Below are 27,780 nucleotides of genomic sequence, written 5' to 3'. Positions count from 1 at the left end.
CTTCGCGGCTGACCTAGGGGGACGCGGTGGGGCAGTCAACCCAGGCACAGGCACCAGGGCTGCGTGCGTAGTGATTTAAAAACAAACTGTGTAGGCGCACCTGGGTGGATCAGTTGGGTGAGCATCTGACTCTAGATTTCAACTCAGGTGGTGATCGCAGGGTGGTGACATTGAGCCCTTTGTCCGGCTCTGTGCTGGGTGTGGAGACTACTCGGGATGCTTTCTCTCTCTCTCACCCCTCTTCCCTGCTCTCTCTCTCTCTAAAATAAAAAAAAACAGTAATAACAAACAAAAAATAAATGAAAACAAACTGCATTGCTGGTCTTCTAACCATCACCATGGGCTGAAAATTCCAAACAATGTCAGATAAAATACTCCTTCCTGAAAACAATCTTTTGCTGGCCAGTTCTAAACAACTTAGCAGTTATCGTTGGGCTCTCTTAACATATGTGTAAACTTGAAATGCGCACTTTGTATTGTTCCTTTAATAAACATTGTGCTCTACATGCAGGTGGTTCAGAGACCTCCCGGGTGTAGGGCTGGCGTCCAGCAAACACAGCCTCAGCCACACACAGTGGCTTGGAGAGTATAGATCCCATGGAATCACTATAGTTCATTTTGGATACGATTCCTGTCTCCGGTTCCTGGGGGACTATATCTTTGCTTTTAAACACTAGATTGAGGGGTGCCTGCGTGGCTTAGTTGGTTGGTTGAACATCCGACTTCAGCTCAGGTCACGATCTCCCGCTTCTTGAGTTACAGCCCCGCGTTCAGCTCTGTGCTGACAACTCAGAGCCTGGAGCCTGCTTCGGATCCTGTGTGTGTGTGTCTCTCTCTCTGCCCCTCCCCTGCTCGTTCTCTCTCTCTCTCTCTCAAAATAAACAAACATTAAAACTAGATTGGAAAAAAAAATGACAGCACAGTGATTATAGATGGAGAAATAGAACTCGAGTTACTTCCATTCTGTCATTATATTTTGTGACCCACCCCTCCTCCCCGGAATGTTTATGTGTTTAAAGTTCAAAACTGTCAAACACAGCAAATGGAGAAGTAGGATATGTTTGTGTGGTAAGGACAAATTCTAGTTCATACTTGAAACATTTTACTGAATTTGAGTAAAATCTTTAAAAGTTGACATTTCCTTTTTTTTAATTGTTTAAAAATGGAGAATGACTCAAGATTATATCCAATCAGTGGTACGATTTAGCAATTTTCCCTAAATTGTATCTTACATCTAATACAAAAGTATTAATGCATTGTTTGCCCCCTTTTTGTGCACTTTAATTTTTTTTTAATCAGAAAAAGTTTTTTTTTTTACTCACATATGTCCAAATTTCAAAACAAAAAAATTTCACTCTCTGCATTTACTTTGTGGTCATTTTACTATTTGTTTCATGATTCCTGAAAATAATGTTTGCCAAAAATGATCCACTCTAAACGACCTGGTACATCCAGACAATGGAATATTATTCAGGACTGAGAAGAGTCATAAAGAGACATGCAGTGAACCTTAAAAGCATGTTAGTGAAAGAAGCCAGTCTGAAAAGGTTACATACTGTTTACTTATTTATTTATTTTTAATGTTTATTTATTTTTGAGACAGAGCATGAACGGGGGAGGGTCAGAGAGAGAGGGAGACACAGAATCCTAAGCAGGCTCCAGGCTCTGAGCTGTCAGCACAGAGCCCGACGTGGGGCTCGAACTCACAGACTGTGAGATCATGACCTGAGCTGAAGTCGGATGCTTAACCGACAGAGCCACCCAGGCGCCCCGGTTACATACTGTTTAAATCCAACTATACATCGTGGCAAAACTGGAAAAGGGAAAACTGGAGACAGGGGTTGCTGGGGCACCTCAGTCAGTTAAGCATCAACTCTTGATTTCGGCTCAGGTCATGATCTCACGGTTCGTGAGATTGAGCCCCGCGTCAGGCTCTGTGCTGACAGTGCGGAGCCTGCTTGGGATTCTCTCTCCCTCACTCTGCCCCTCCCCCAATCATGCGTTTGCTCTCTCTCTCTCAAAATAAATAAACAAATTAAAAAAAAAAAAGGATCAGTGGTTGCCAGGGTCTGGGGAAAGGGCGGGATGAGCAGGTACAGCACAGAGGTTTTCAGGGCAGTGAGAATATGCTGTATCACATGATGTAGACACGTCAGGACACATTTGTGCAAACACATTGGTGCAAACCTGTAACCAGGAGTAAACTGTAAGGTAAACAAACTTTGGACTTTGGATGATAAAGATGTGTCAAAGTATACTCAGGAATGGTAACAAATGCACCATTCTTTCTGCTGCTAACTCAAAATTCCTCCAAAAAAGGTCTTTTAGAAATCCCCTCTGGGTGTTTAATGAGCTCAGAACACCCCTGGGCACCCCTCCTCCAGACCACTGCGTTAGTCCCCAGGCTCTCCAGCCTTCCCAGCAGCCACACTGGCTTCACAGGCTGTTTTTCCCGAGCCCCCTCCTGGCTCCTTCTAGCAGCATTTGAATGTGCTCAAGCACTTTCCCACCTTGTCTTCCATCCCCTGCCAGACCCCTTTAGTTTCCTGTACTTGCTGGCTTGACGGGTTCACCTGCTAGACTCTATCATCAACCCACAGCGGTGTGACCACTGCACCCACCTGGTCACAGAACCTTCTCTTACCCAGTCTAAAAGCAACTTATCAATCAATTAATGCTCACTTTTGAGTATTTATTATTTATTTTATTTATTTTTTTTTTAACGTTTATTTATTTTTGAGACAGAGAGAGACACAGCATGAACGGGGGAGGGGCAGAGAGAGAGGAAGACACAGAATCGGAAGCAGGCTCCAGGCTCTGAGCCATCAGCCCAGAGCCCGACGCGGGGCTCGAACTCACAGACCGCGAGATCGTGACCTGAGCTGAAGTCGGACGCTCAACCGACTGAGCCACCCAGGCGCCCCGAGTATTTATTATTTAAAAAAAATTTTGTTTGAATTATTTTTGAGAGACAGAGCATGAGTGGGGGAGGGGCAGACAGAGGGAGACAGAGAATCTGAAGCAGACTCCAGGCCCTGAGCTGTCAGCACAGAGCCCGACGTGGGGCTTGAACTCATGAACCGTGAGATCATGACCTGAGCCAAAGTTGGACACTTATCCGACTGAGCCACCAGGCGCCCCTCTTATTATATTTTAAATGTTTTATTTCATTTATTTTTTTTAAGTAGTATCTACACCCAAAGTGGGCCTCGAACCCACAACCCTGAGATCAAAAGTTGCACACTCCACAGACCGAGCCAGCCAGGTGCCCCAGCTGTTTCTTAAATCACTTGACTTTTGACAATTAATCAATGCTTAGCTCTTAAACTGCTCGCCTCCAAGATGCCAGGCTCGCCTGGTCCCTTCTGCCGCTTGGGCTGCTGCTTCCCAGCCTTCCTTGCTAACTCTCTTTTCTCTGCCTGTCTCTTTCCTATCAGAGGTCCTCAGCCTTAGATCCTGAGCCCTCTTATCTCCAGCTCCACAGTGTCCCCGAGTGATCTCACTCACCGTTCAGAGTGAGGACACCTAGATCAAAGAAGTGGAGAAGTCTAAGGTCACACTGTGTGACAGCATTTAGAGTGAGGGTGGTGTTTCATCTAAGTCGACTATGAGCTAGACACTGTGTTGGGGATACAGGTGAGAATAAGATGCTATTTCTCCCCTCCAACTTTTGAACCTACATAGTCCTTCCCTTCTCCCTGCTCTGCCTGTCTAGCTTCAACTCATCTTTAGGTCTTAGTTTAAAACGCCACTTCACCTGGGATGTCTTCCCTGACTACTCTTAAGACTGGCTGGGCTCGTGCTGTCCTGTGTGCCTCACAGCACCCTCCACCTACTCCTTCTAACGATTACTTGTCTATTCTTCCTCACTGGTGCCTCCCTTTCTTTCGGTTGTAAGATCTTTCCTCTGCTTGAGCTGCGAAGAGCAGAACCAGGAGCCTGCCAACTCTCCCATCTTGCCAGGGAAATAGACACTAAGCTCATCGAGAGCAGTGGGGCTGTGCCTGCATGCACCGTCACATCCACGACACCCAGTGCAATGCCTGGTGGATGGTAATTGCCCAGAAACTGTTTGCTCTTCGAAGAATAAATGGATAAATGAATGAATGAACCGCTTGACTTTATGCTAATCGTTGGAGCAGAACTTTGAGAAATGTCCTATTTCTTGGGCAGAGGAAAGATGATAGAGTAGGAGGGCTATTCTGGAGGTCCCTACCAATCCAGTGATTCTGAATTTGGAAATAGGATCTATTTTTCTTTGTCACTAAAATTCTGAAGAACACTACTTCGCAGAGATATTACTGAAAGTACAGTTTGCTCAAAAGGTGAGAAAGCCAATATAGTATACAGCTTGTCAGATGCAGGAGTCTTTCAAATTCAAGTTCTGCTTTTAGTTAGAATAGTATTGCCACCTAGTGGGTAATAAAACATTCTTCCTGGAACTGTATGCCATGAATACTTGGTAAATTATTGTGAATAACGTTATTAACATTCTGAAACTGAATCTAAACAGGCTATTTCAGGAAGAATTCTGTTGGCCTGGTATTTATTGTAACCTAGGGGATTTGACTGACTGCTTATCATGAAGTTAATGGAAATTTCTAATAAGGAAAGGTTTTCAAGATTTCTTTGAAGCTTTTTGTCCTTAAAATACCTTCCACTAAGAGTGTACAAGATACTCTGTTCAAAATGTATTTGACTTAGTTCTTTTCTCTGTGTGGTTACATTACCAACTTAATACACAGGATTGCTTAGGGTTTGCTTTTGTTCATGTATTTTCATTTAATTTTTTCCAATGTTATTATAAAATTTTCAAACAGTTAAGGCTAAAAAGTTTTACAGTGAACATCTATACACCCACTACCTGGATTCTACCATTAGCCTTTTACTATATTTGCTTTACCACATCCATCTAAATATCCCCATATCCATGCATGTATTTTGTTTTTGAAGCATTTCAGAATAAACCCTAAATACTTCAAAATCTGTATCATTAATACAATTTTTCTTTACTGCATTTGTGAAACATTCACATAGTTCAAAAGTAAAAAAGGATTCACTCAAAAGCCTCACTCCTATCCCATTCCCCACTCCCATTAAGTAACCATTTTCCATTTTCAGTACTTTCTGTTTCGGCCTGTTTCTTTTTTATGAAAATATAGGTACAGACACAGATTCTCATTGCTTTCTTCACTAAAGGCAGCATGCTATATATACTCTCTCATTCTACTCTGAATTTAATGATATATCCTGGGAATTCTCTATTTCAAATCTTCTTTTTTTTTAAGTTTTTAAATTTGTTTTGAGAGAGAGAGAGAGAGAGAAAGAGAAAGAGAAAGAGAGAACACAAGCAGGGGAGGGCAGTGAGAGGGACGGGAGAGACAAGAATCCCAAGTAGGCTCTACACTGTCAGCACAGAGCCTGATGTGGGGCTCGAACTCATTAACCGTGACATCATGACCTGAGCCGAAACCAAAAGTCGGATGCTTAACTGACTGAGCCATCCAGGCACCCAGGCACCCTGGAATTCTCCATTTCAGAGATCTCCCTAATTCTTTCTGGGCTTCATAGTACTACACTGTATATAGATAAACCATAATTTATTCTACCCACCTCCTATGGATATGCAATTTAGCTTGTTTCTGACACCTTGGCATTATAAATAATGATGTAGAAGGGCTAAACACAAGCTATTTTAAATTTACAGTGGCATACCTTCAGAGTAAATCCCCAAAAGTGGAATTACTAGGTCCAAAGTCAGCATCCATATAGACACTGTAGAAATGCACCGGCACGTAGAGCCAACTTCCACGGGGCTTTGACCTTCTGCACTCGCATTAGCCATGTGCGAGAGAGCTTGTTTCTTCCAGTCTCACCTAGAATGTTCTATTAGTATTGTGTCATCACGCTCTTTTTTTTTTTTTTTTTTTTTTTTTTTTTTTTTAATTTTTTCCCAACGTTTTTTATTTATTTTTGGGACAGAGAGAGACAGAGCATGAACAGGGGAGGGGCAGAGAGAGAGGGAGACACAGAATCGGAAATAGGCTCCAGGCTCCGAGCCATCAGCCCAGAGCCTGATGCGGGGCTCGAACTCACGGACCGCGAGATCGTGACCTGGCTGAAGTCGGACGCTTAACCGACTGCGCCACCCAGGCGCCCCCTCATCACGCTCTTAATAGCTTAAGATCAAACATTCATCGTCTCATAGTTTCTGTGTGTCAGCAGTCTGCGAGCTGGGCCCTGTGCCCGGGGTCTGTTTACAAGGCTGTAAATGAGGTGTTGGTCAGGCTGTGCTCTCATCTGGAGGCTCCGCTGGGGAAGACTCTTACTATGAGCTCATTCAGGTTGTTGGCAGAATTCACTTCTCTGGGGCTGTAAAACTCATCGTGGCTCACTTCTTCAAGGCCAGGAGGAGAAGGTCTCTGCCGTCAGGAAGGTCTAAGTCCTCTGTTGAAGGGCACCCTACTGGTAAGTCAGGGCCACCAGGATAATATCCCTTCTGATTAATTTAAAACCAACTCACTGGGACCTTAATTACATTCATAAAATCCAACTGCCTTTTTTTTCATTTACTATAACTTATTGCAGGGAATAACTCCAGAGATCAGATATTAGTGGGGGGAGTGTTTTAGAATTCTGCTTACCAGAAGTACACTTGTCAAGCTTTTGGCTATTTGCTAATCTGCAAGGTGAGAATAGTTTCTCAGTGCTCTAATTTGCCTATCTCTGATTATAAGTGAAGTTGAGTGTTGTTTCATACATATAAGAACCATTTTTATATCTTCTTCCTTGAACTCTCTGTTCCTGTCTTTTGCCCATTTTCCCACTGAGTTGGTGGCTTTTTCCCCTTCAATGTTTTTACAGCTTTTTATGAAATAGGGAAATGAGGCCTTTATCTGTGAAATACACTGCATACATTTTCTCTTAGCTTGTCATTTGTCCTCTGTCTCTGCTTATGGAAATCATCTGATTTTTAAAATGTTGACAATAAATTCAGTTTTTTAAGACAATGTGTAGACCACTACTATGTAGGCTAAACAAAACAGACCTAAAGGCCCCCATACAGCCCACAGGCCACCATCCATATCATCCTCTGTCTTTTGCTTCTGCACCAAGAGTGGACCTAGGCAGCTAACTATATAGAAACATATATGTTATACTTATAATTTTTAACATCACTGGAGTAATAAATTGTGGACCTCCATTGGTAATATATTTCACTAGCTCACATCTCTTAGCTGTGCTTACACTTTTACTACATAGAATGGGTTGTCAAAAAATGGTGTAAAAGTTCGTGGTTGCCAAGGTTTTTATGGCCAAATATTTTTCCAATATTTCCACCTCCTCACTCCTCATTTAATCACTTTTAAGTTACTATTTTTAAAAAATTTATTATTTAGAGTTTCAAACACATATAAAAACAGAGGGGACTAGGGCTCCTAGGCGGTTCAGTCAGTTAAGTATCCGACTTTAGCTCAGGTCATGATCTTGCAGCTCATGAGTTCAAACTCCACATTGGGCTCTGTGCTAACAAGCTCAGAGCCTGGAGCCTGCTTCGGATTCTGTGTCTCCCTCTCTCCGCCTCTTCCCCACTCACACTGATTCTGTCTCTCAAAATATGAATAAATTAAAAAAAAAAAACCAGAGGTGACAGAAGAATAAATTCTCATGTATTCATATATGCTAACCTTGGCAGTTACCAACACAAGGCCAATATTCTTTTATTTATACCAATGGCTCTCAACTATGGGTGACTTTCCCCAGAGGGGTATTTGTCAATGTCTGCATTTTTTTGGTAAGATTTTTTAAGTAATCTCCACACCCATTGTGGGGCTTGAACTCACAACCGCAAGACTAAGAGTCACATGCTCCACCCACTGAGCCAGCGAGGTGCCCCTCAATGTCTGCACTTTTGCTCCTCACAACTGAGGACAGCTCCTGGCAGCTAGAGGGTAGAGACCAGAGATGCTACACAGGACAGCCCCCACGACAAAGAGTTATCTGGCCCCAAATGTCAGTAGCATCCATGTGAAGAAAGCCTGATTTAAGGGGCACCTGGGTTGCTCAGCAGGTTAAGCGTGTGACTTCGGCTCAGCTCATGGTCTTGCAGTTCTTGCATTTGAGCCCCGTGTGGGGCTCTGTGCTGACAGCTCGGAGCCTGGAGCCTGCTTCGGATTCTCTGTCTGCCTTGCTCCACCCTTCCCCTGCTCGTGCTCTGTCTCTCGCTCTCAGAAATAAATGTCAAAAAAAGAAAAAAAAAGCCTGATTTAGATCTTTACCTCTCCTTCCTACATTGATTATGTCAAAGCAAATATCAGACATACCATCAATCTATAAATACCATTTACAAATAAAAACCATTATGATAAAAACCACAATACTATTATACCTAATACCTTAACATTAGGTATGTCTTATATATATTAAGGTATACCTTAATATCTTAACGTCGTAAATTATATAGTGTTCAGATTTCTTAGTTCTTAAAAAGTTTTTTTAAGTTTATTTATTTATATGAGGGAGAGAGAGAGTGAGCACACACACACACAAGCTGGGGAGGAACAGACAGAAGGAGAGACAGAATCCCAAGCAGGCTCCGCACCATCAGTGCAGGGCTAGAACTCATAAACTGTGAGACCATGACCTGAGCTGAGATCAAGAGTTGGACACTTAACCGACAGCCCCCCAGGAGCCCCAGGATAAGGACCTCTAACTTCCTGGCAGCCTCTGAGCAATTTGGACCTGGTCTCTTGGGTATGAAATACTGTGATAAACTCCACTCTAGGGACACTGGAAGCACAATCTGATTTAAAACAAGTTATTCGGGGGCACCTGGGTAGCTCAGTTGGTTGAGCATCGGCTTCAGCTCAGGTCATGATCTCGAAGTTCTTGAGTTTGAGCCCCGGATCGGGCTGAAGTGAAGACACAACGTTTTATAAAATATTTTATAGACACAAATGTTAAGATAGGATTAAAATTATATGCCTTTAAAAATAAGAAAATAAAATAAAATAAAATAAAATAAAATAAAATAAAATAAAATAGCTTTAAGGATGCCTTCCCTTGGCTTCAAGAGCTCTGATGCTATCTTTGTTGACTTTTCTCAGGCTCTGGGCCACCTGAGGTTTTCCTTAGCTAAGCTGTTTCCTCTGGTTTGTTACTTGCTGTAGCACATAGGGTGGCTGACAAGGGGCTCTAACCTTCTAGGAAGGAGGGGGTTCTATCTGTAATCTAAGCACCCCGGCGGTCTCTCCTGGGGTCCTGCCTGTATTACCTTAGTTTTTTTTTTTCTAGCTTTATTGCAATATAATTTACATTCAGAATTCACCTATTTTAAGTGTACAGTTTATGAGTTTTGGTTAATTATAGACAGTCTTGTAACCACCACCACAGTCAAGAACATTTTCTTGACCCTTGAAAAGCCTCCTTGGCCTCAACTACTCTTTAGAGCTTGCGTTTTCCAATACTCTGGAATCACTCAATACTGTGTCTCACTTTCTGTGCTGGTCACCTAGTCTCATTTTCCTGAGAAGCATCTCTGTTTTCATCCTACTTCGCAGACAAGAAGTAACTGACAGGCTTAGTGGTCAGTGACTAAAGAACATTTCCCTGGCTCAATTAGAAGGTCCATTCTAAGCTCTTTTGTGGCCATTTCACCTCCAACCTTTAAGTGTGGTGATCTTTAGTGATCTTGTTATATTTGTGAATACCAGAAGGAGCCCTCACAGGGACACAGAGACGGTCACTGAAGCTGCATCACATGAACAGCAGGATCCTGGAGAGACAGTCTCCCCAGAGTTGTCCCCATGGTTTCTTCCCTTCCCATCCCAGGGACATCCCCCTTTTTCCTAAGCTAACCACTTTTATGAGATATATAACCTGAGATATTCTGCTAAACTGAAACTTATAATAAGAGATATAATTTCTCCCAAGAGGTGGATTAGAATTGTCCTCTTACTGGCTGCTGGAAACCTATTCCCAAGAGCTACTGAGACCGGAAAATGTAACATGGTTAATTGACCAAGCTTCCTCCTGGACTGGGAAGCCATGTGCACAGAAGGCCTCCTTCCCTTTCCTGAACCCAAGTCTGACCACTTTCCTTTCAGCTAATCTTTTTTTTAATTAATTAATTAATTAATTAATTAATTTTTAGAGAGAGGAGAGAGCACATGCGTGCAGCTGGGGAGAGCACACGCATGTAGCTGAGAGAGTGGGAGAAAGAGAACCCAGGATCCATGCCCAGCACAGAGCCAATGCGGGGGGTGATCCCACAATCCTGGGATCATGACCTGAGCAGAATCAGAAGTCAGACACTCAACCAACTGAGCCACCCAGGCACCCCCCTTTCAGCTAGTCTTAAACTGTTCCTCTATCTCAAGATTTTTATTGTTTTTTTTATATATGCTAATATTTCCATTCATCTTTCATGATCCTCCCGCTGTTTCCTAATGTCCAAGAATATAATCCTGTATCTCCTGTATTATTTCTACATTTACCAAAAATTTTCTAACGAATTTGTTACTGGAACACATGTTGTGTGTTAATAAACATATTACCAGAGAGGACAGAACTTCCTGAGATTGGTGATGTATAATATCAAAATCTTAAATTCTGGGCTTCATATATCAGAAATCACTCAAAAATTATTCTTTTTGGGGCCCCTGACTGGCTCAGTTGGAAGGGCATGGGACTTGTGATCTCAGGATCATGAGTTTGAGCTCCACACTGGGTACAGAGATCGTTAAAAAATAAACTTAAAAATGTATTATTTTCATTAGGAACAAGATGAACAGATTTTCTTTTTTTCTTCTTTTTTTTAAGATGAACAGATTTCCAAAGAAAAGGTTTTTTCCTGGGAATGCAAGCTTGTGCAGTCACTCTGGAAAGCAGCATGGAGGTTCCTCAAAAAACTAAAAACAGAACTACTCTACAACCTAACAATTGCACTACTAGGCATTTATTCAAGGGATACAGGTGTGCTGTTTAGAAGGGACACATGCACCCCCATGTTTATAGCAGCACTAGCAACAATAGCCAAAGTATGGAAAGAGCCCAAATGTCCATCGATGGATGAACGGATTAAGATGTGGTATATATATATATATATATATATATATATATATATATGTATGTATATATACAATGGAGTCTTACTCGGCAATCAAAAAGAATGAAATCTTGCCATTTGCAACTAGGTGGATGGAACTGGAGGGTATTACGCTAAGTGAAATTAGAGAAAGACAAAAAATCATATGACTTCACTCATATGAGGACTTTAAGAAACAAAACAGATGAACATAAGGGAAGGGAAACAAAAATAATATAAAAACTGGGAGGGGGACAAAACAGAAGAGACTCATAAATATGGAGAATAAACTGAGGGTTACTGGAGGGGTTGTGGGAGGGGGGGTGGGCTACATGGGTCAGGGGCACTAAGGAATCTACTCCTGAAATCATTGTTGCACTATAAACTAATTTGGATGTAAATTAAAAAAATTAAAAATAAAACAAGTTAAAAAAGAAAAAAAGAAAGTAGGAAAAAAAAAGGTTTTTCTCCTTGAGTGCCCTTTTAAACATTTTTTTTTTTTTTTAAGTAATTCTATTCCCAACATGGGGCTCAAACTCACGATCCTGAGATCAAGAGTCACACCGGAGCCCTTTTAAAATGCAGGAACTGCCTAGCTCTGCTCTTAATACAAAAAAGTTGAAATGAAATGACCATAAGAAGGAAAGGTCACACAAATGGCAGGATGGCTTAGGTACCTGTCTGATCAGCCCAGGAGTGTATGCCGGCTGCTCCCACTCTGAGGTGAGGTGCAAGCAGCTGAGGAGGGCAGAACGGGAAAGCTGAGAAGCTTTCAGTTATGGTTTGAATTGTGTCCCCTTCCTTCCTCCCCAAATCCACAGGCTGAAGTCCTAACTCCCTGTACCTCACAATGTGACCTTATTTGAAGACAGGGTCTTTACAGAGGTAATCAAGTTAAAATGAGAGGGTGGGGGCACCTGGGTGGCTCAGTGGGTTGGGTGTCCAACTTCGGCTCAGGTCACGATCTCGTGGTCTGTGGGTTCAAGACGCACGTCAGGCTCTGTGCTGACAGCTCGGAGCCTGGAGCCTGCTTTGGATTCTGTGTCTCCCTCTTTCTCTGCCCCTTCCCTGCTTCCCCCCCACCCCCAAATAAATACACATTTAAACAAATTTAAAATTTTTTTAAATGATAAGGTGGTATTCAGTTTGGACTGTTATGGCAAAAATACCACAGACTGGGTGACTTGAACAGTAAACAATATTTCTCACAGAGGCCGGGAAGCATGGGTTAAGGTGCCTGCAGATCACGTCCGGTGAAGGCCTGCTTCTTGGTGCCACCTTCTCACTGTGTCCTTACAGGGCGGAAGGAGTGAGGGAGTTCTCTGGGGTCTCTTTCCTAAGGGCACTAATTCCATTTATGATTACTGCCCAAAGGTCTCCACCTTCAAATACTGCTGTATCGGGGATTAGGTTTCAAAATTTTGGAGGGACACAAACATTCAGTCTGTAGCAGATCCTAATCCAGTTTGACTGAGGTCCTTACAAAATGGACACAGAGACACATGCGGGAGGAGGAGCATGGGAAGAGGAGTACAGAGAAGATGGCCATCTCCAAGCCAAGGGGACAGGCTTGGGAAAGATGCCCCTTCAACAGTGCTCACAGGGAACCAATGTCTGCCATTTGCAAACCCCTGCAATCCTTCATCTAAACATAACACTTAACAATTTTTGGTTCCCTTTAAACTAATGAGACATAAGACTAATTTTCTCTCTCCTTCACACAAGATGTCCCTCTTAACCCATCAGCTGAGCATGGGTGGTAGTGTACTTCTAGGCCTTCCCCTTCCAAGGGAATCCAAGCATATCCTGGGCAAGGTCCAGGCAAGACTTCCTTTCCCACTATGATGGCTAATTTCAAGTCAACCTGACTGGGCCATGGGGTGCCCAGATATTTGGTCTAACATTATTCTGGGTGTTTCTATGAGGGCATTTTGGGATGAGAATAACATTTAAATAAGTAAATTGAGTAAAGCAAATTGTCTTCTGTAAAATGAGTGCACCTCATCCATCAAGTGAAAGTCTGATTCCGCACCCCCATCCCTCCAATCTCCCCCAGGAAGAGAGAATTCTCCCCACTGATGGTCCTTCAACTGAGACATGGGCTCTTCCTGGCTCTACAGCAGGTTCAGGCCTTCAGATCCAAAGTGGGATGTTGCCTCTGCAGACTTTGGACATGCCAGCTGACATAATCACGTGGGCAGATTCCTTCTATCTTATCTACCCTATTGGTTTTGTTTCTCTTGAACAAATATCTAATAACACCTGTCCTCCCTTATGTAGCCAGCCATTCATTCTCACCATATAAACTGACTCAACAAGTTAACTTTTGTAAAATTAGCACTGGGAATTTTGTGAAAACTTTCTCCATGCCCAAATCCTTTCAGAAATGGTCTGGGTTAAAAAAAATAACATATAAATAAATATCAGAGGACAGAGAAATTAAGAAGAAAATTTTTGCCTGGAATGCTCTTGTTTTGAAAAAGGAACAGTGACCACCCACTGTAAAATTTCAGCAGTTTCTTTATACAGATGACAACTAGCAGACTCAGCTTTGTCTTGTGTAAATAATTAACTCTTTAGGACCAATACTCACTGTTCTGAAAAGTGAAAATTAAAACATTCCTTTAGGGGCGCCTGGGTGGCTCAGTGGGTTAAGTGTCCAACTTCAACTTAGGTCATGATCTTGGGGTTTGTGGGTTTGAGCCCCATGTCAGGCTCTGTGCTGACAGCTTGGAGCCTGGAGCCTGCTTTGGATTCTGTGTCTCCCTCTCTCTCTGCCCCTCCCCTGCTCACACTCTGTCTGTCTCTCTCAAATAAATAAACATTAAAAAAAAAATCGTAAACATTTCTTTAAAATACAAATACACTGGGGCGCCTGGCTGGCTCAGTAGGAACAGATTCAACCCTTGATCTCAGGGTCTGTGTTTGAGCCTCACACTGGGTGCAGCAATTACTGAAATAAAATGAACTTTATAAAATACACTTTAAGAAAAATAAATAAAAAATTAAAAATAAAATACAAATACAATGAAAACAAAAAATTACATATAATGGCTTAACAACAAGGTTTATGTTCAGCATGGATTGTAGTCACTATGTGTTTTATTTTTCATTTACTTGGTACCTTCTAACCGCCTGTTTACTGCCTTTTACCTTAAAGCTGATGTATCATCAACATTAATATATGTCTCATATCATTGATTAAAATATTACCTTAAAAATAAAAACCCCAGGGCGCATGGCTAGCTCAGTTGGTAGAACGTGCTACTCTTGATCTCAAGGTCAGGAATTCAAGCCCCACACTGGGCGTAGAGCCTATTTAGAAAAATAAAAAATAATAAAACCCCTAATTCCGATACATTGTTTGAATCTGGACTTTTTTCCTGCTTTGTTTTTCACCTTTGTGCATGTCTCAGGTAACCTAAAATGTAAATTCAACTACTATTTGAATATGATTCAGCGCTTTTTGAAGAGAATGCAATGAATTGCTATTTGTTACCCCAGGGCAGTTTTCAGAAAAATAAAAATTATCATATAGTAGACAATGTCTGAACTCTGGCTAAAAACCTTGGGTGCCCGGGTGGCTTAGTCAGTAAAGCATGTGACTCTTGGTTTTGGCTAGAGTTGTGATCTCACTTGTCGTGAGTTCCAGCCCGGCATCAGGCTCTGCGGGCTCTATAGGTTCTGGGCTGGCAGCACGGAGCCTGCTTGGGATGCTGTCTCTCCTCTCTCTCTCTGCCCCTCCACCACTTGTGCTATCTCTGTCCCTCTCAAAACAAAAGTAAACTTTAAAAAAAAAACAACTTGGGAATTTAGCTTAGCCTTAATAAATGATACATTGTAAAAAGGTACATGCCATCTCAGTTGGTCCTCTGGATTTTCATTAGCATTTTAATCTGTCATTATTCCATGTTAAATGACTTGGTTTTGTTTTTCTATTACAGTACATTACTGTGTTTCTTTCTTTCTTCTCTTTTCACAATCTGATTATAAATGTTCTTGGGCAAGATACAAACAAACAGCTCTATAATGCACAGCAATGGAGTTTGTGCTTAGCTAGAAGTGGCTAAGAGAGAGATCACAGAAAAATATCCATGATTTTGTTTAAAGTTGTATAATGTAACACTGCAATAAACTGATGGATTTTACAGGAGCCATTATTACTGCATAAAATTAATCCTATCAATACCCAAGGTTTCCTTACTGCAGATAAAATTACAGTATATTTGGATGCCTATAGAAAAATTCTGATTAAACGGCAACCACTTGTAACTTTTTTCCAGATCTCTACAAATTCATTTTCTCTGAGTGCGTCCTCAGAAACAGTATGAAAGCATACATTTTGCAGACATTCTCAGTAGCTTAGGGGCTGGAGGATCTTCTGTCTCTGGAGAGAGGAGTATTTTCAGAACCTCTCTTTCTACATGTGGACTTTCAGTCAGAAGGTCTGAAGTCTCAGTCTGTCGCTGCCTACAGGTCTGAGAGGTTGGCATGTAACTTAGCCTCTCCGTCTTGTGAAGAAGGGAGTGGAAAGCATCTACGTGACAGGGCTACTAAGAGGATTCAGCGGGATGGCATATGTTCTTTTAGAGCGGCCGCATCTCACTGAAATATAACATGAGCCACATCCGTAATTACATTGTTTTCAGGTAGCCATATTCTAACAAGTGAAAAAGGGGGGTGCCAGGAGGCTCAGTCGATTCAGTGTCCGACTTCGGCTCAGGTCATGATCTCACGGTTCATGAGTTCGAGCCCCACACTGGGCTCTCTGCTGTCAGCGCAGAGCCCGCTCTGGATCCTCTGCTCCCGCCTCACCCCACCCCTCCTCTGCATATGGGCATGCTCTTTTTTTTCTCTTTCTCTCTCAAGAAGAAACATTTTTTAAAATTTAAAAAGTAAAAAAAGAAACCAGTGAAATGAATTTTAACAATATATGCATTTAACTTAATATGTCCAAAGTATCATTTCCACAGGTAATCAATACAAAAAAAATATGGAAATGGCTTACATTCTTTAGTACTAAATCTTTGACATCCAGCATATATTTTACATTATAACATTTCGATGACGACTAGATACATTTCAAGTGTATGACTAGTGGCCACCCAACTGGATAGCACAGGTACAGATGTGAGTTAGTCACATAAACTAGTTTTCATTTAGCAGGCAAAGCAGAAAGGATCTAACCTAAGCTGGTAAAATGGTTGCTTCAGATTCTGGGAACTTCACGATTTTTTCCTAAAATAGGCATCATCTCCTTTGGTATGTTGAATTGAAAAAAAGCAATACTGAACGTATACAGTAAAAGTCTCCCTACACCATTTCAAAACTAAACAATACTATTAGCAACTATAGATTACATTTGGGGAAGTGAGCTTCATGATACTACTGGAAAATCACCAATTCTCTTACTGCTCCTTAGGTTTTTAACTTTGGTGACCTCTAGATTCTGCCTCTCTGGTTTGCTTACCATTTTCATGTGGAAGAGATTTCTTTTCCAGCTTTTTAAGTCTGTTAAGGAACAGCACGAACTTTGCTTTACACCCTACATAATACAGGCTACCTGAACATTACTTTTTATATACTTTTGAATATATACTTACCCATTTTGGGTCTTTCCAGTGATCCCTTTTCATCACGTGTCTGAGTCAAGAAACTGGTAGCCAGAACTACTATTTTGACTGGCTGGTGTTTCAGTCAAATGATGCCATGCTGAGTCGCCTGGGTGGCTCGGTCGGTCGGTTGAGCATCTATCTGCCTCTTGATTTCAGCTCAGGTCATAGTTTCATGGTTTGTGGGTTCCAGCCCTGCATCAGGCTCTGGAAGCCTGCTTGGGATTCTCTTTCTCTCTAAATAAATAAACAAAAAAATGACACCATATTTGTACTTGGTACTGGTCATCAGAATTCTCACTTTGGAAATCCAGTCTGTTTTCCAATCAATGGACCGTTTCCTTTATGAATTTAGCCTTATTTCTAACCAACAAAGCCAGGACCTCATGACTGCTTTGTACCTTGTGAGCTCGGTCAAAAAGACATTGGTGAGATAGGCACGGGGGCACGTGGGCACGCAGGTGAGAAAGCGCTTCCCGAAGACGGCGCTGTGCGTGGCTGGTGATATTCCCTGAGAATGCTAATCCCCTGGAAAGTTAAATGGGAAAACAGACTCGTAGTACCGCAGACGTAAACAAAAGACAGAACTTGGCGAACCCAAATGTGTCCACAAGCAGGCTGAGAATTTTGCAGATTAATGAGAAAACAAAGTTAGAGGTGTTGCTAAGGTGTCCCTGCCCCCTAAAACTGCAGTGACGGGTTCCCCCGCCAGGACCGACCCCGGGAGGGTGAGGGGCTGCAGGTCCGCGGCCCCCACCGCACCACAACACGGGAGCCCTCCACACCATTAGGAGTGCAGGAACCAGGGCTGTGCCGACAGGTGAGTCGTGCACTACCTAGAGGAGAGCTTGTTCTCCCGGTGTTTTCCGTCTACCGGGGAGAGCTTCTTCCTCCCGCGCACAGGGCACAAAGAAGACCGCATTCCACGCCCAAGGGCCTTCCGAGCGGAGGTCGGAAGGCAGCGACCTGGCGGGAGCAAAGACCTCCGAGCGTCCCCACCCCAATCCGCGCTACTCCCACCGCGCAGGCGCGGGAAGGGGTGGAGCCGCCCGGGCGGAGGCGGGAGGCGATTCGCTGGATTCGTCTCGCGTCAACGGGTCACGTGACCATCGCGCCAGCCGGGCGGAGTTCGCAAGCTTTGCCGGGGGCGGGCGCCAGCCACTCCAGCGGCTGCGAGCTCTGTGCGAGGTGTTCCTGCCACGGCCTCCCGCGTCCGCCACGGGGATTGGGCGCTCCCATCCGGTAAGTGTGAGGGAAGTGGGTACGCGGGGGCCGCTCCCCGACGGCTGCCGGGCGGCGGCGGCGGCGGGGGGTCAGGGTGGCTGCGACCCGGGCGTTGCGGGGGCCGTGGCGGGGGAGGCAGGGCCGGCGGGCGAGGGGCTGCCCCATTGGCTGGGTCGGTTTTGGCGCGCTCCGCCGTCCGCGCTCCCTATTGGTTGGCGGGCGCGTCCCGGACGCGTGCGCCGCGGCGGGAGCTCCGGGTCAGGCCGCCGAGTTGCGGGTCCCAGGCTTCCTTTAGGGCTCCTGGTTGCGGCGCCGTTGGGCAGCCGGTGCCGTGAGAGATCCGACTTGCGCGTGCCCGGCTGTCGGGCCAGGCGGAACCCCCACCCTCTGCGGCTCCCTGGCCGGGATCCGAGGGGTCCGCAGCCTGGGCTCCCGGGGGGAGGTCTCTGGACCCTGCGATCCCGCTTTGGTAACCCTGGTGTCTCGGGTCAGTGAGCGTTTCCCACGCCGGAGAGGTAAGGGTGCAGGGTGCTGACCACAGTTTGATAAAGACGCGAAAGATTGCACTTGGTCGGTGACCCTCACCTGTTTTAACCCTGACTCTTACTGAAGCGCATTTTACATCGCAGTTTAGGAGCCAAACAAGGACATTAGACGTTTCAGGAGGCAGTACCTCGGACCTCACACGCTGTGCACTCTGATATCTTCTCGTCTCTTCTGTCCTGTTCTAAACAATGTTCACGACCTAGTGAATGATTCAGGGATCCCAGGCTGCGACCCGCACTTTGAAAATAAACATTGCTCAGGGTAGTGGGTCCCCGCCCGCATTGGCTCAACCTGAAATAGGATAGAAAATAGCATCGTACAGTTGGGGATTGTGTGTGTGCTGGGGCACAGGAGGTGTGTCATTGTCAAAGTTCGAAAGCCACTGCACTGAGTAAAGGCACACACCACAGAAGTCAGGGAGATGTATTTGGCTGGTATAGACATGTATCGGGGAGATCTATTTGGCAGGTATAGACCTATCCAGGACCTTCGAAGGTTGGATTTGGAGTGAGTTCTGGCCCTGCGGTCTGGTTAACCACATTGCGTAATCCCTTTATCTTCTCCCTCTTTCTTCCCTCAATGTCTCACTCAGTTCACGGTGGTGGTTAAACATTCCCTATAGATGTAATTATATAATCTCATTTGATTGGATATTAAATCATTACTAACTGCTGGTTACCAGAGCCAATTTTATTACAGCTTAAAGCTGCCTTTGAAACAGCAAAGTTAGAATGCTATTCTTTTTTTTTAAAGTTTATTTCTTTTGAGAGAGACCCGAGACAGAGCGAGTTAGGGGAGGGGGAGAGAGAGAATCCCAAACAGGCTCTGTGGTGGCGGCACAAAACCATAAGATCCTGACCTGAGCCAAAACCAAGAGTTGGGTGCTTAACCCACTGAGCCATCCGGGGGCCCCTAGAATGCTCTTCTTAAGGATGGACCTGAGCATACCCAAGTACCTGGTGACCGTATTTGCTTCTCTTGCTGACCATTTCTCAGCTCTTTTCTGTATTTAATCCAGGACAGAATAGTGTTTTGTAAAACTGTTTAGAATACATAATTTTCCTGTGGTAACAAGATGTTTCCAACCAGAATTATTTGTGTGTATAATACAGATACTAAGAGTCACTAACTTTAGACACTTTGGTCATCGATAGGGCTGAGTTTGGGTACCGTGAGATGAGATAGTTCCACCATACAGTGGTAGGATTTCTATGGTCGTTAAGTATTTTCAACAACAAAAATCTGCACTCCACCTTCAGGTGCAAACCATTTTCTGCTTATGAATTACCAATCTTTTTTGCTTCACCAGGTGTATCATGAATCCCAATATGAAGCAGAAACATGAAGAAATCAAAGAGAACATAAAGGTATGTGATAGGATCACTTTTGTTTTAGAAAGCATGTGGTTAGAAGTAGTTTGACATAAGTTTAAAAAAATTTTTTTAAGTTTGTTTATCTTGAGAGAGACAGAGAGCACCAGCAGGGGAGGGGCAGAGACAGAAAGAGAGAGAGAATCCCAAGCACAGTCAGTGCAGAGCCTGACATGTGACTCAGACTCACAAAACCATGAGATCATGACCAAGCCGAAATCAAAAGTTGGGGACGCTTAACAGGCGCCACCCAGGCACTCCTAGTTTGACATAATTTAACAAAATTTAACCTGGCTGTAATTTCTATAAACTTTGAAGTATCGAACTTTTTTAGCCAGAGGACAGGTAACAACAGAGAACCTTGAAAAAATTAATTATGGTGAAAAGTAAGTTTTATGATCCATGAATGTGCTATGTTTTTTCCATTTATTGAGGTTATCTTTAAATTTCTTTCAATACTGTTTTGTAATTTTCAGAGTATTGAGTTTTATGCTCCTTTTGTTTAATTTTTTGCCTAAGTATTTTATTAATGCTATTGTAGATAGAATTGTTTCTTGCATTAAATTTTCTGTGTGCTCATTGCTAGTGTATAGAAAACAGGTGATTTTTATATTTTGAATTTGATGTGTCCTGCAGCCTTGCTGAAATTGTTTATTAGATTTAATAGTTTTTTAGTAGCTTCTTTAGGATTTTCTGTAAGATTGTGTTGCTTTCTTTCCACTCCTACGTTTTCTGAAATGATTTTTATTAAAATCCTTTGTGTCTTTGAGCACAGAGACACATCTGGCATTATATCATATGTGTTTTCAGAGTACATTATACTCCTTACCATCTAACCTGCTTGTTTTGCTACACTTTTTGAATCCCCGTATAATAGTGTCACTGGAAATCTTATCCCAAATATTTATTCTATAATAATAAGAACAGAGTTTAATTTTGAATTTGTAATTTTGACTGACTTTGCTTTTAAGGTTCTAAATGAATTTACAACTTCACTAGGTTCTGCTGCACAACTTAGCTGCTGAGGATTCCTGAGAATGAGACATCTTCGGGAAATCTATCAGTTTGCAGATTCAAATTAAATAGAGTAAATAAAAGCTTTTCATAAGGGATAGCAGATGCTTGCTAATAGGTGGTTGACCTTGCCTTTGTGTCTTTACATTATTTTTCTTAATACCGTGCATTGATAATTTGTATAAAAATTTTTAAATACTCAGAGTCAGTAGTATAATACTCTCAATTGACAGTTACCAGGATATTGCCAGTCTTGTTTCATCTACATCCTCATTCACTCCTTGAGTCACCTAATTATTTTGAGGCAAATCCCAGATTTCAGCAGATCCTTCTATTTAAGGAGGAATGTAATGTTTACTAGCTAGAGTAAAACTATCTCGGATATAAAAGGATTAGAGTTCTGGTTGGTTCTGATTCGGCCTCGAAAACTGTGACCTTGGGTGAATTTATTTATTTACTTTTTTAATGTCTATTTTTGAGGCAATGCGAGAGACAGAGTGCAAGCGGTGGAGGGGCAGACAGAGACGCAATCTGAAACGGGCTCCAGGCTCTGAGCTGTCAGCACAGAGCTCGACTTGGGGCTCGAACTCATGAACCATGAGATCATGACCTGAGCGGAAGTCGTTTGCTTAACCGACTGAGCCACTCAGGCACCCCTTGGGTAAATTATTTAACATTGCAGCCTCTGTTTACATCTATGTAAAACAAGAAAATTAGACTAAAACTAGATCTGTAAAGGGTGCCAGGGTGGCTCAGTGGTTGAGCATCCGACTTCGGCTTAGGTCATGACCTCATGGTTCATGGGTTTGAGCCCCACGTCGGGCTCTGTGCTGAAAGCTCAGAGCCTGGAGCCTGCTTCGGATTCTGTGTCTCCCTTTCTCTCTGTCCCTCCTCTGCTCAAGCTCTGTCCCTGTCTCTTAAAAAAAATAAAACGTTAAATTTTTTTTAAATAAAAATAGATCTGTAAGAGTGAATTATGGTTGCTCATGGATTTCTTACCAGTTGTATGCAAAATTCCCTGTGAGTAGTGCTTTTGTGTGTGTGTGTTTTCTTTTTGAGGGAGAGAGAGAGAAGGGTTCACAGAGTCTTAAATTGATTTATAAAAACATTATGGCCCATTAATATATAAGAATATTTTGGCTCTAAAGAATCTGTTATTCCAGTGTATAATCTGTATAAAGAAAATGACAATAGCAATATTACATCTTTGGGGCTGGATGCTTAAAGCTTACATGTATAAAAGTTAATCTTGAAAACTCATTTTTTTTTCTGACAGTGATTTATCTGGCTTCTTTGGCCATTATAAGTAGCAAGCATTTAAATAAATTAACACCTCCCATTCTTAAGGATCCCAAGTTAGGTTTTCTTCTGTTTGTCTGGGGGCCGGTGACTAATCTATAAAATGACATCTGCAATGTTGGTGTAATATTTGTTCTCAGAGTGGTTGGCATTTGTTCTTCGGTTAAACAGTGAGATAATGATCAGTGGTAGAAAGTTTACCGTGGGAAAGGCGAGCTCTTGCCATGTGAACTGCAGTATGGAATCGGTAACTTTCTCACGCTGCTTTGGTGTCATGTTCTTGCAGCCCTTGTTCGAGTGTGCACCTTTGTTTGCTAACCCATGGTGGCAGTATAACTAATGATTTTTTGCAAAAACAGGGCTTTCAGGTCAGGAAATCTATGGGAATCTATTTACATATTTTAAGGAAGGGTATATTTTTTTCAAAACTGGAGCATGGGCCTTTTACAGTACCCTGGCGCCTCCAGCACTGCCATTTTGGCCGTCTCCGGATGAGCAGGCTTGAAGCAAAACTTCTGCAGTCAGGTCCTCTTACAGGTGTATTTGGTTTTGTGTAAAGTACGTTCTTGAAAATTATATTCCTGGGGTGCGTGGGTGGCTCAGTCAGTTGAGCCTCTGACTTTGGCTCAGGTCGTGATCTCATGGTGTGGGAGTTTCAGTTTCAGCCCACTCCCCATCCTGTGTCTCCCTCTCTCTCTGCCCCTTCCCCCCCCCCCACTCTTTCAAAAAAATGAACATTTAAAAAAAAATTACATTCCTTTGGTAAATACATACAAGTGTGTTAGGAAATGTTCACTATTTAACGGAAGTCTGAGATGAATCCTTTTGTTTAGGGAAAGAAGTATTTTGCGGTGTAAATAATTAATCTTTTTCCTCAATTTCCCTCTTCTGTGGGTTTCTACGGTAAATGCTAAGACATCTTTGTGGCAGATCTTTTTAAGAGGGAATACAAGTACTCCCGTTGTACTGGAATTCATCACATATGGTTTGAAGTATTAGAGCTTAGAAATTTTGTTATATTTTTGTTCTAACTAGATGTGATTAGTTGACAAAATGACTGTAATAACAGCATATATTGAAATGGAAGGAGGAATGCTACTCGTGTAGCAAACTCCTCGTGTAGCAAACTCGTGTTTGGGTAATATGAGCCATTCTTAGGATTTTTTCAAACTTTATTATAATTTTAGGGAGATAACATGTTTGCTAGTTGAATAAACCAATGTGTTGCTCATATGCAACATTATAAAATTATATAGAAGAACAGGGGTGCCTGGGTGACTCAAGTCGGTTAAGCGTCTGACTTCACTTCAGCTCAGGTCATGATCTCACTGTTGGTGAGTTCGAGCCCCGCGTCGGGCTCTGTGCTGACAGCTCAGAGCCTGGAGCCTGCTTTGGGTTCTGTGTCTCTGCCCCTCCCCCTGCTCACGCTCTGTCTTTCTCTCAAAAATAAATAAGCATTAGAAAGAAAAAACAATAAAATTATATAGCAGAACAAATACTAGTGTTCTTAGTGTTTCTTTTTTCCTAAATCATAGCAGGAATAAAAGAGCAACAACCCATATAGTAACTCAGTAACCAGATAATAAATTATGTTGACTTCTAGAATAGTCCTGTCCCAAGAAGGACTCTGAAGATGATTCAGCCTTCTGCAGCTGGAGCTCTCGTTGGAAGAGAAAATGAGGTATGTGTTGCTGGGCTGGAATGGGGTTCTGATGAGCCTGCCTTTGCAGAGATGTCTAAATCATTGAAACCAGAGTAACAATTGTATGTTTCTCACAGCAGTGGTTTGTGTAGTGATGGTTGAGTTTAGGAAGTTCAGAATTGGTATGAATAATTAGTAGGACTGGGATGGTGTAGTAAGTTCTGAGTAGCCAACAGGAGTAATGTTTGATGTTTTGGGAATAAAATGTTAGATTTTATCTATCAGGATAGAATCACTGATGAGGGCTTCTAGACTTTTGCAAGGTTGAAAATAACCTTTCTGTGGCACTCCGTTATTTAAACAATAAACATGATTTTAGCTAAGCCTTAGACCCAAGCCTAATCTAGTTGCTGCAAATAAGGTTTCTAAAATAACTATACATTTTCGTAGAGTTTTAAAATGTGTGATTTTTTAAAAGATCCAAAGATATAAAAAAAGATGAGCACTATTTTTAATACATACTGACAAAACTGCCCAACTTTCATTCATTAAATCAAAATAAATGAGATCGATGTATGTATTTTCATTATAGTTGGTTAAAGACTCGTCCAAAAGGAAACATTGGAACGACCAGTTAACATCTAAGAATTCCAGCGCTGGAGTTGTCATTGTCCCAGAACATAGTGAAAATAAAGATTTTAGTGGAGTTACTCAGGAAGCATTTGATCTTATGATTGCAGGTATGAAAATATGTATAACTTTTGTCTTAAATTTCTTAATAAAGGTAAATATTTGTTGTACAGTTATGAATTCTGCACACAACCTCTTAACCTGGAGACACAATTAGATATTTTACTCAAATGTTTTGGTAATTTAAAATTTCTTATGGTTGTAAATACACATACACTGTAAGCTTGGGCCGGCCTTACTGTTTGGTAAGATCCAGATGTGGATGGTAGTGATTAATTAAGGGTTATAAAACTTGGAAATCGTCTTTTCAGAAGAAAAGTGTGTAGAGAATGGATTTGAAGAAAGGGATTTGAGTATGTCAGAAAATGAGGGGAGCCAGCAGAAACACGGCAAAGAGAGGGAGCCGGTTGGATCTACTAATTGTTGAATGGCAGTAGAGATCAAAAGGAACCTAGCGATGCTTTATAAATCTCGTGGAAGGATTTGTTTAGTAGAAAAAAGTAGTGTTTTTTTATAGCAGCATGTAACCTTGTCTTCAAGGTCTATATGTAAAACATTCATTTATTTTAGAAAACCCATCCTCTCAATATTGGAAAGAAGTGGCAGAGGAACGGAGGAAGGCTCTCTATGAAGCACTTAAGGAAAATGAGAAAGTATGTACCAAATAGAATTTGTGGCAGTTTTTAACATTCCAGGAGGATTTTCCTTCTATTGCTTCACATGTTTGGTTAGAGCGATATAAATTAGCTTTGATGTTGGCCTAAGAAAGGTTTAATTGGAAAGGATTTATGCGTCAGAATTGTGATACAAAAGCAGCTTCCTGTACCGAGAGCTGAAGGCGGTGGTGTGTTAGCAGCTTTCATGCTACGTGTGTCTATCGGATATATACTTGGAGGCGTATGGTCTGGGTTTGTAGCATGGCAGGTGTATGGAATACTGAACTCTACTTATATCGTATAGCTTCATAAAGAGATTGAAGAGAAGGACAATGAAATTGCCCGCCTGAAAAAGGAAAATAAAGAATTGGCGGAAGTAGCAGAACACGTACAGTATATGGCAGAGGTAATAGAGGTAGGTATTTCAATGTTCTCCTGGTACAGAATCATCTGTTACAATGGGACGCAGTAGTGTAATCAGTAAGGGTTTGGGCTCTGGAACCCGATTTCCTGGATGTGAGTCTTAGCTCCCTGCCTCGCACAATAAAGTTTGTTAAATCAGGTAAGTTATTTATCTTGTCGGGCCTTCATTTTCCTCATTTGTAAAATGGGACAATAGTGGGTGCTATATGCTTGGTGTGAAAATAATGAGTTAACAATGATGAAAGTTCAGAGAAGTCCTTGCCCATAATAAGAGCCCAGTGATTGCAGATAATTCTCATGAAGCAACAGAACAGCTATTTTCTTGTAGAAATATAAAGAGATTTATTTACATGTGAAAAATTTATGGAAAATTTTTCTATTTTACAGTTCAAAGTTTTAAACTGGTTTTAATTTAACTTTAATGCCAGTGTGACATTCCAGTCATATATAAAACTGTTAATTGGTGCACTAAATGAGTTTGGTGGTCGTATCTGACTTTTCAATTTGGAAGAAACTACTGTGTTTATAAGAATTAGCCTGCAGGGCACCTGGCTGGCTGTCAGTAGAGCATACATGACTCTTGATCTTGGGGTCATGAGTTCAAGCCCTTCATTGGGTGTAGAGGTTACTTAAAAAAAAAAAAAAAAAAAAAAAGACTTAGGTTGATAATTGTTATTTTACAGTCTTGAGCTAAAAAAAGGTCTTGGGGAGCCTGGGTGGCTCAGTCGGTTAAGCATTTGACTTTGGCTCAGGTCACGATCTCACGGCTTGTGGGCTGACGCCCCGCATCAGGCTCTGTGCTGACAGCCCAGAGCCGGGAGCCTGCTTCTGATTCTGTGTCTCCCTCTCTCTGCCCCTCCCCTGCTCATGCTCGCTCGTGCTCCCTTGCTTGCTCTAGCTCTCTCTCTCTCTCTCTCTCTCTCTCTCAAAAATAAACATTAAAAAAAAATAGGTCTCAAACTTACTTGTGTTTGCAAAAAATCATCTTGCTGGTAGGAAGAAAGTTTCTGAAATAAAAGCTTTTCTTGTACCGAATTGCTTACATTTTAAAGCCATGACAATTAATGTTTTAAGTTTTCATTTGGAAGTACTGAAATAGCTCACTCTTTTTTTGTAATAGCTTTCTTAACTGCCATTGGTTCACAGCAGACTGGAAATTTAAAAACCTGGTCCTTCACCATAAGTAGCTTGAGAAGTGATTGGAGTTACACTGTGAAAGCATGCCAGTGCTTTAAAAAAAAAAAAAAAGGGCCAATTCGGGGCACCTGGGGTGGCTCAGTCAGTTAAACATCTGACTTGATTTTGGCTCAGGTCATGATCTTCTGGTTTGTGAATTTGAACCCCTTGTTGGGCTCTGTGCTGACAGTGTGGAGCCTGCTTGGGATTCTCTCTCCCTGTCTCTCTGCCTCTACTTGCTCGCTCACTCACGCTCTCTCTCTCTCTCTCTCTCTCTCTCTCAAAAAAAAATAAACTTGAAAAAAAATGAGCAAATATTAAGTACTGCGACTTTACTGAAATATGGTTTAGCATAGAAGTTTTGATATAACATTTGATTGATTGTAGGTGACTTTAATGGGGAAGCATTATGAAAAGGACCTCATTAGAACATTGAGGGTAAATTATATCAGCATACTGCTAGTGGACTTGACTTGGGCTTTTAAGTATTTACAATAAATTGTTCGTTTATCCTTTTAAAAGAGACTGCATGATGGACCTCTGGATAACTTCGAATCACCAAATAGTCAGGAATTTGATTCTGAAGAGGAAACTGGTGAGGACTCTGAAGTGGAAGATTCAGAAATCGGTACATGTGCTGAAGAAGTTGTATCTTCCTCTACAGATGCAAAACCACATGTGTGAAATTCTCTAATATTTGACTCTCGAGAAATATACTGCCAAAGTTTGCCTCCACTATAGTTCTTTGTAGCAGAACAGACAAATGTATAATGCAAAGTTGGAATCAAAGTTCCTTGTTTGAATCCTGGGACCCTGTTGTATTAAAATACAAATACTATGTATTTTTAATCTACGATGTTTTATGTAAATAGCATTTTCTCAGATGTCAGACACCACTTGTGTATATGATAAATAAACTTCAGTCTCGTGTTGAGTGTCGTGTGTACCTTGGAAGAATGAAGTATAAGCCGTCTGTATAGAAAATGTGTCCACTTTTGTGGTTTTTATGTTTTCTGTTCCTCTATCTTGGAGGAAACAAGGA

The 27,780-nt window shown here is 42.0% G+C and overlaps 1 protein-coding gene across 2 annotated transcripts; it reads left to right on the top strand.

Annotated features, from left to right (window-relative positions):
* The first annotated feature begins 17,816 nt into the window (after positions 1-17,816).
* GMNN (geminin DNA replication inhibitor) lies at positions 17,817-27,672 on the top strand. Of its 2 annotated transcripts, none has more exons than XM_060614661.3 (7): positions 17,817-17,940; positions 19,778-19,835; positions 23,755-23,832; positions 24,386-24,533; positions 25,054-25,136; positions 25,444-25,554; positions 27,261-27,672. In XM_060614661.3, the coding sequence occupies exons 2-7, from the start codon at positions 19,785-19,787 to the stop codon at positions 27,420-27,422; spliced, it is 633 nt and encodes a 210-aa protein (XP_060470644.2). In that variant the 5' UTR covers positions 17,817-17,940; positions 19,778-19,784; the 3' UTR covers positions 27,423-27,672. The 2 variants fall into 2 exon arrangements, with proteins under 2 accessions (XP_060470644.2, XP_060470646.2); XM_060614663.3 differs by lacking the exon at positions 17,817-17,940 and adding an exon at positions 18,180-18,437.
* Positions 27,673-27,780: the final 108 nt, after the last annotated feature.

Source organism: Panthera onca, chromosome B2, assembly GCF_046562875.1.
Source record: "Panthera onca isolate mPanOnc1 chromosome B2, mPanOnc1 haplotype 2, whole genome shotgun sequence".
Classification (NCBI taxonomy): Eukaryota; Metazoa; Chordata; class Mammalia; order Carnivora; family Felidae; genus Panthera; species Panthera onca.
Note: the sequence above shows the minus strand (reverse complement) of the source record. Positions and strands in the feature narration are given on the sequence as shown.

Excerpts from the sequence above, each read along its gene's own strand:
- GMNN (XM_060614661.3), top strand. The coding sequence starts at position 19,785 with ATGAATCCCAATATGAAGCAGAAACATGAAGAAATCAAAGAGAACATA. Across the intron at positions 25,137-25,443 it reads CACTTAAGGAAAATGAGAAA|CTTCATAAAGAGATTGAAGA; the intron begins GTATGTACCAAA and ends TATATCGTATAG. Across the intron at positions 25,555-27,260 it reads ATATGGCAGAGGTAATAGAG|AGACTGCATGATGGACCTCT; the intron begins GTAGGTATTTCA and ends TCCTTTTAAAAG.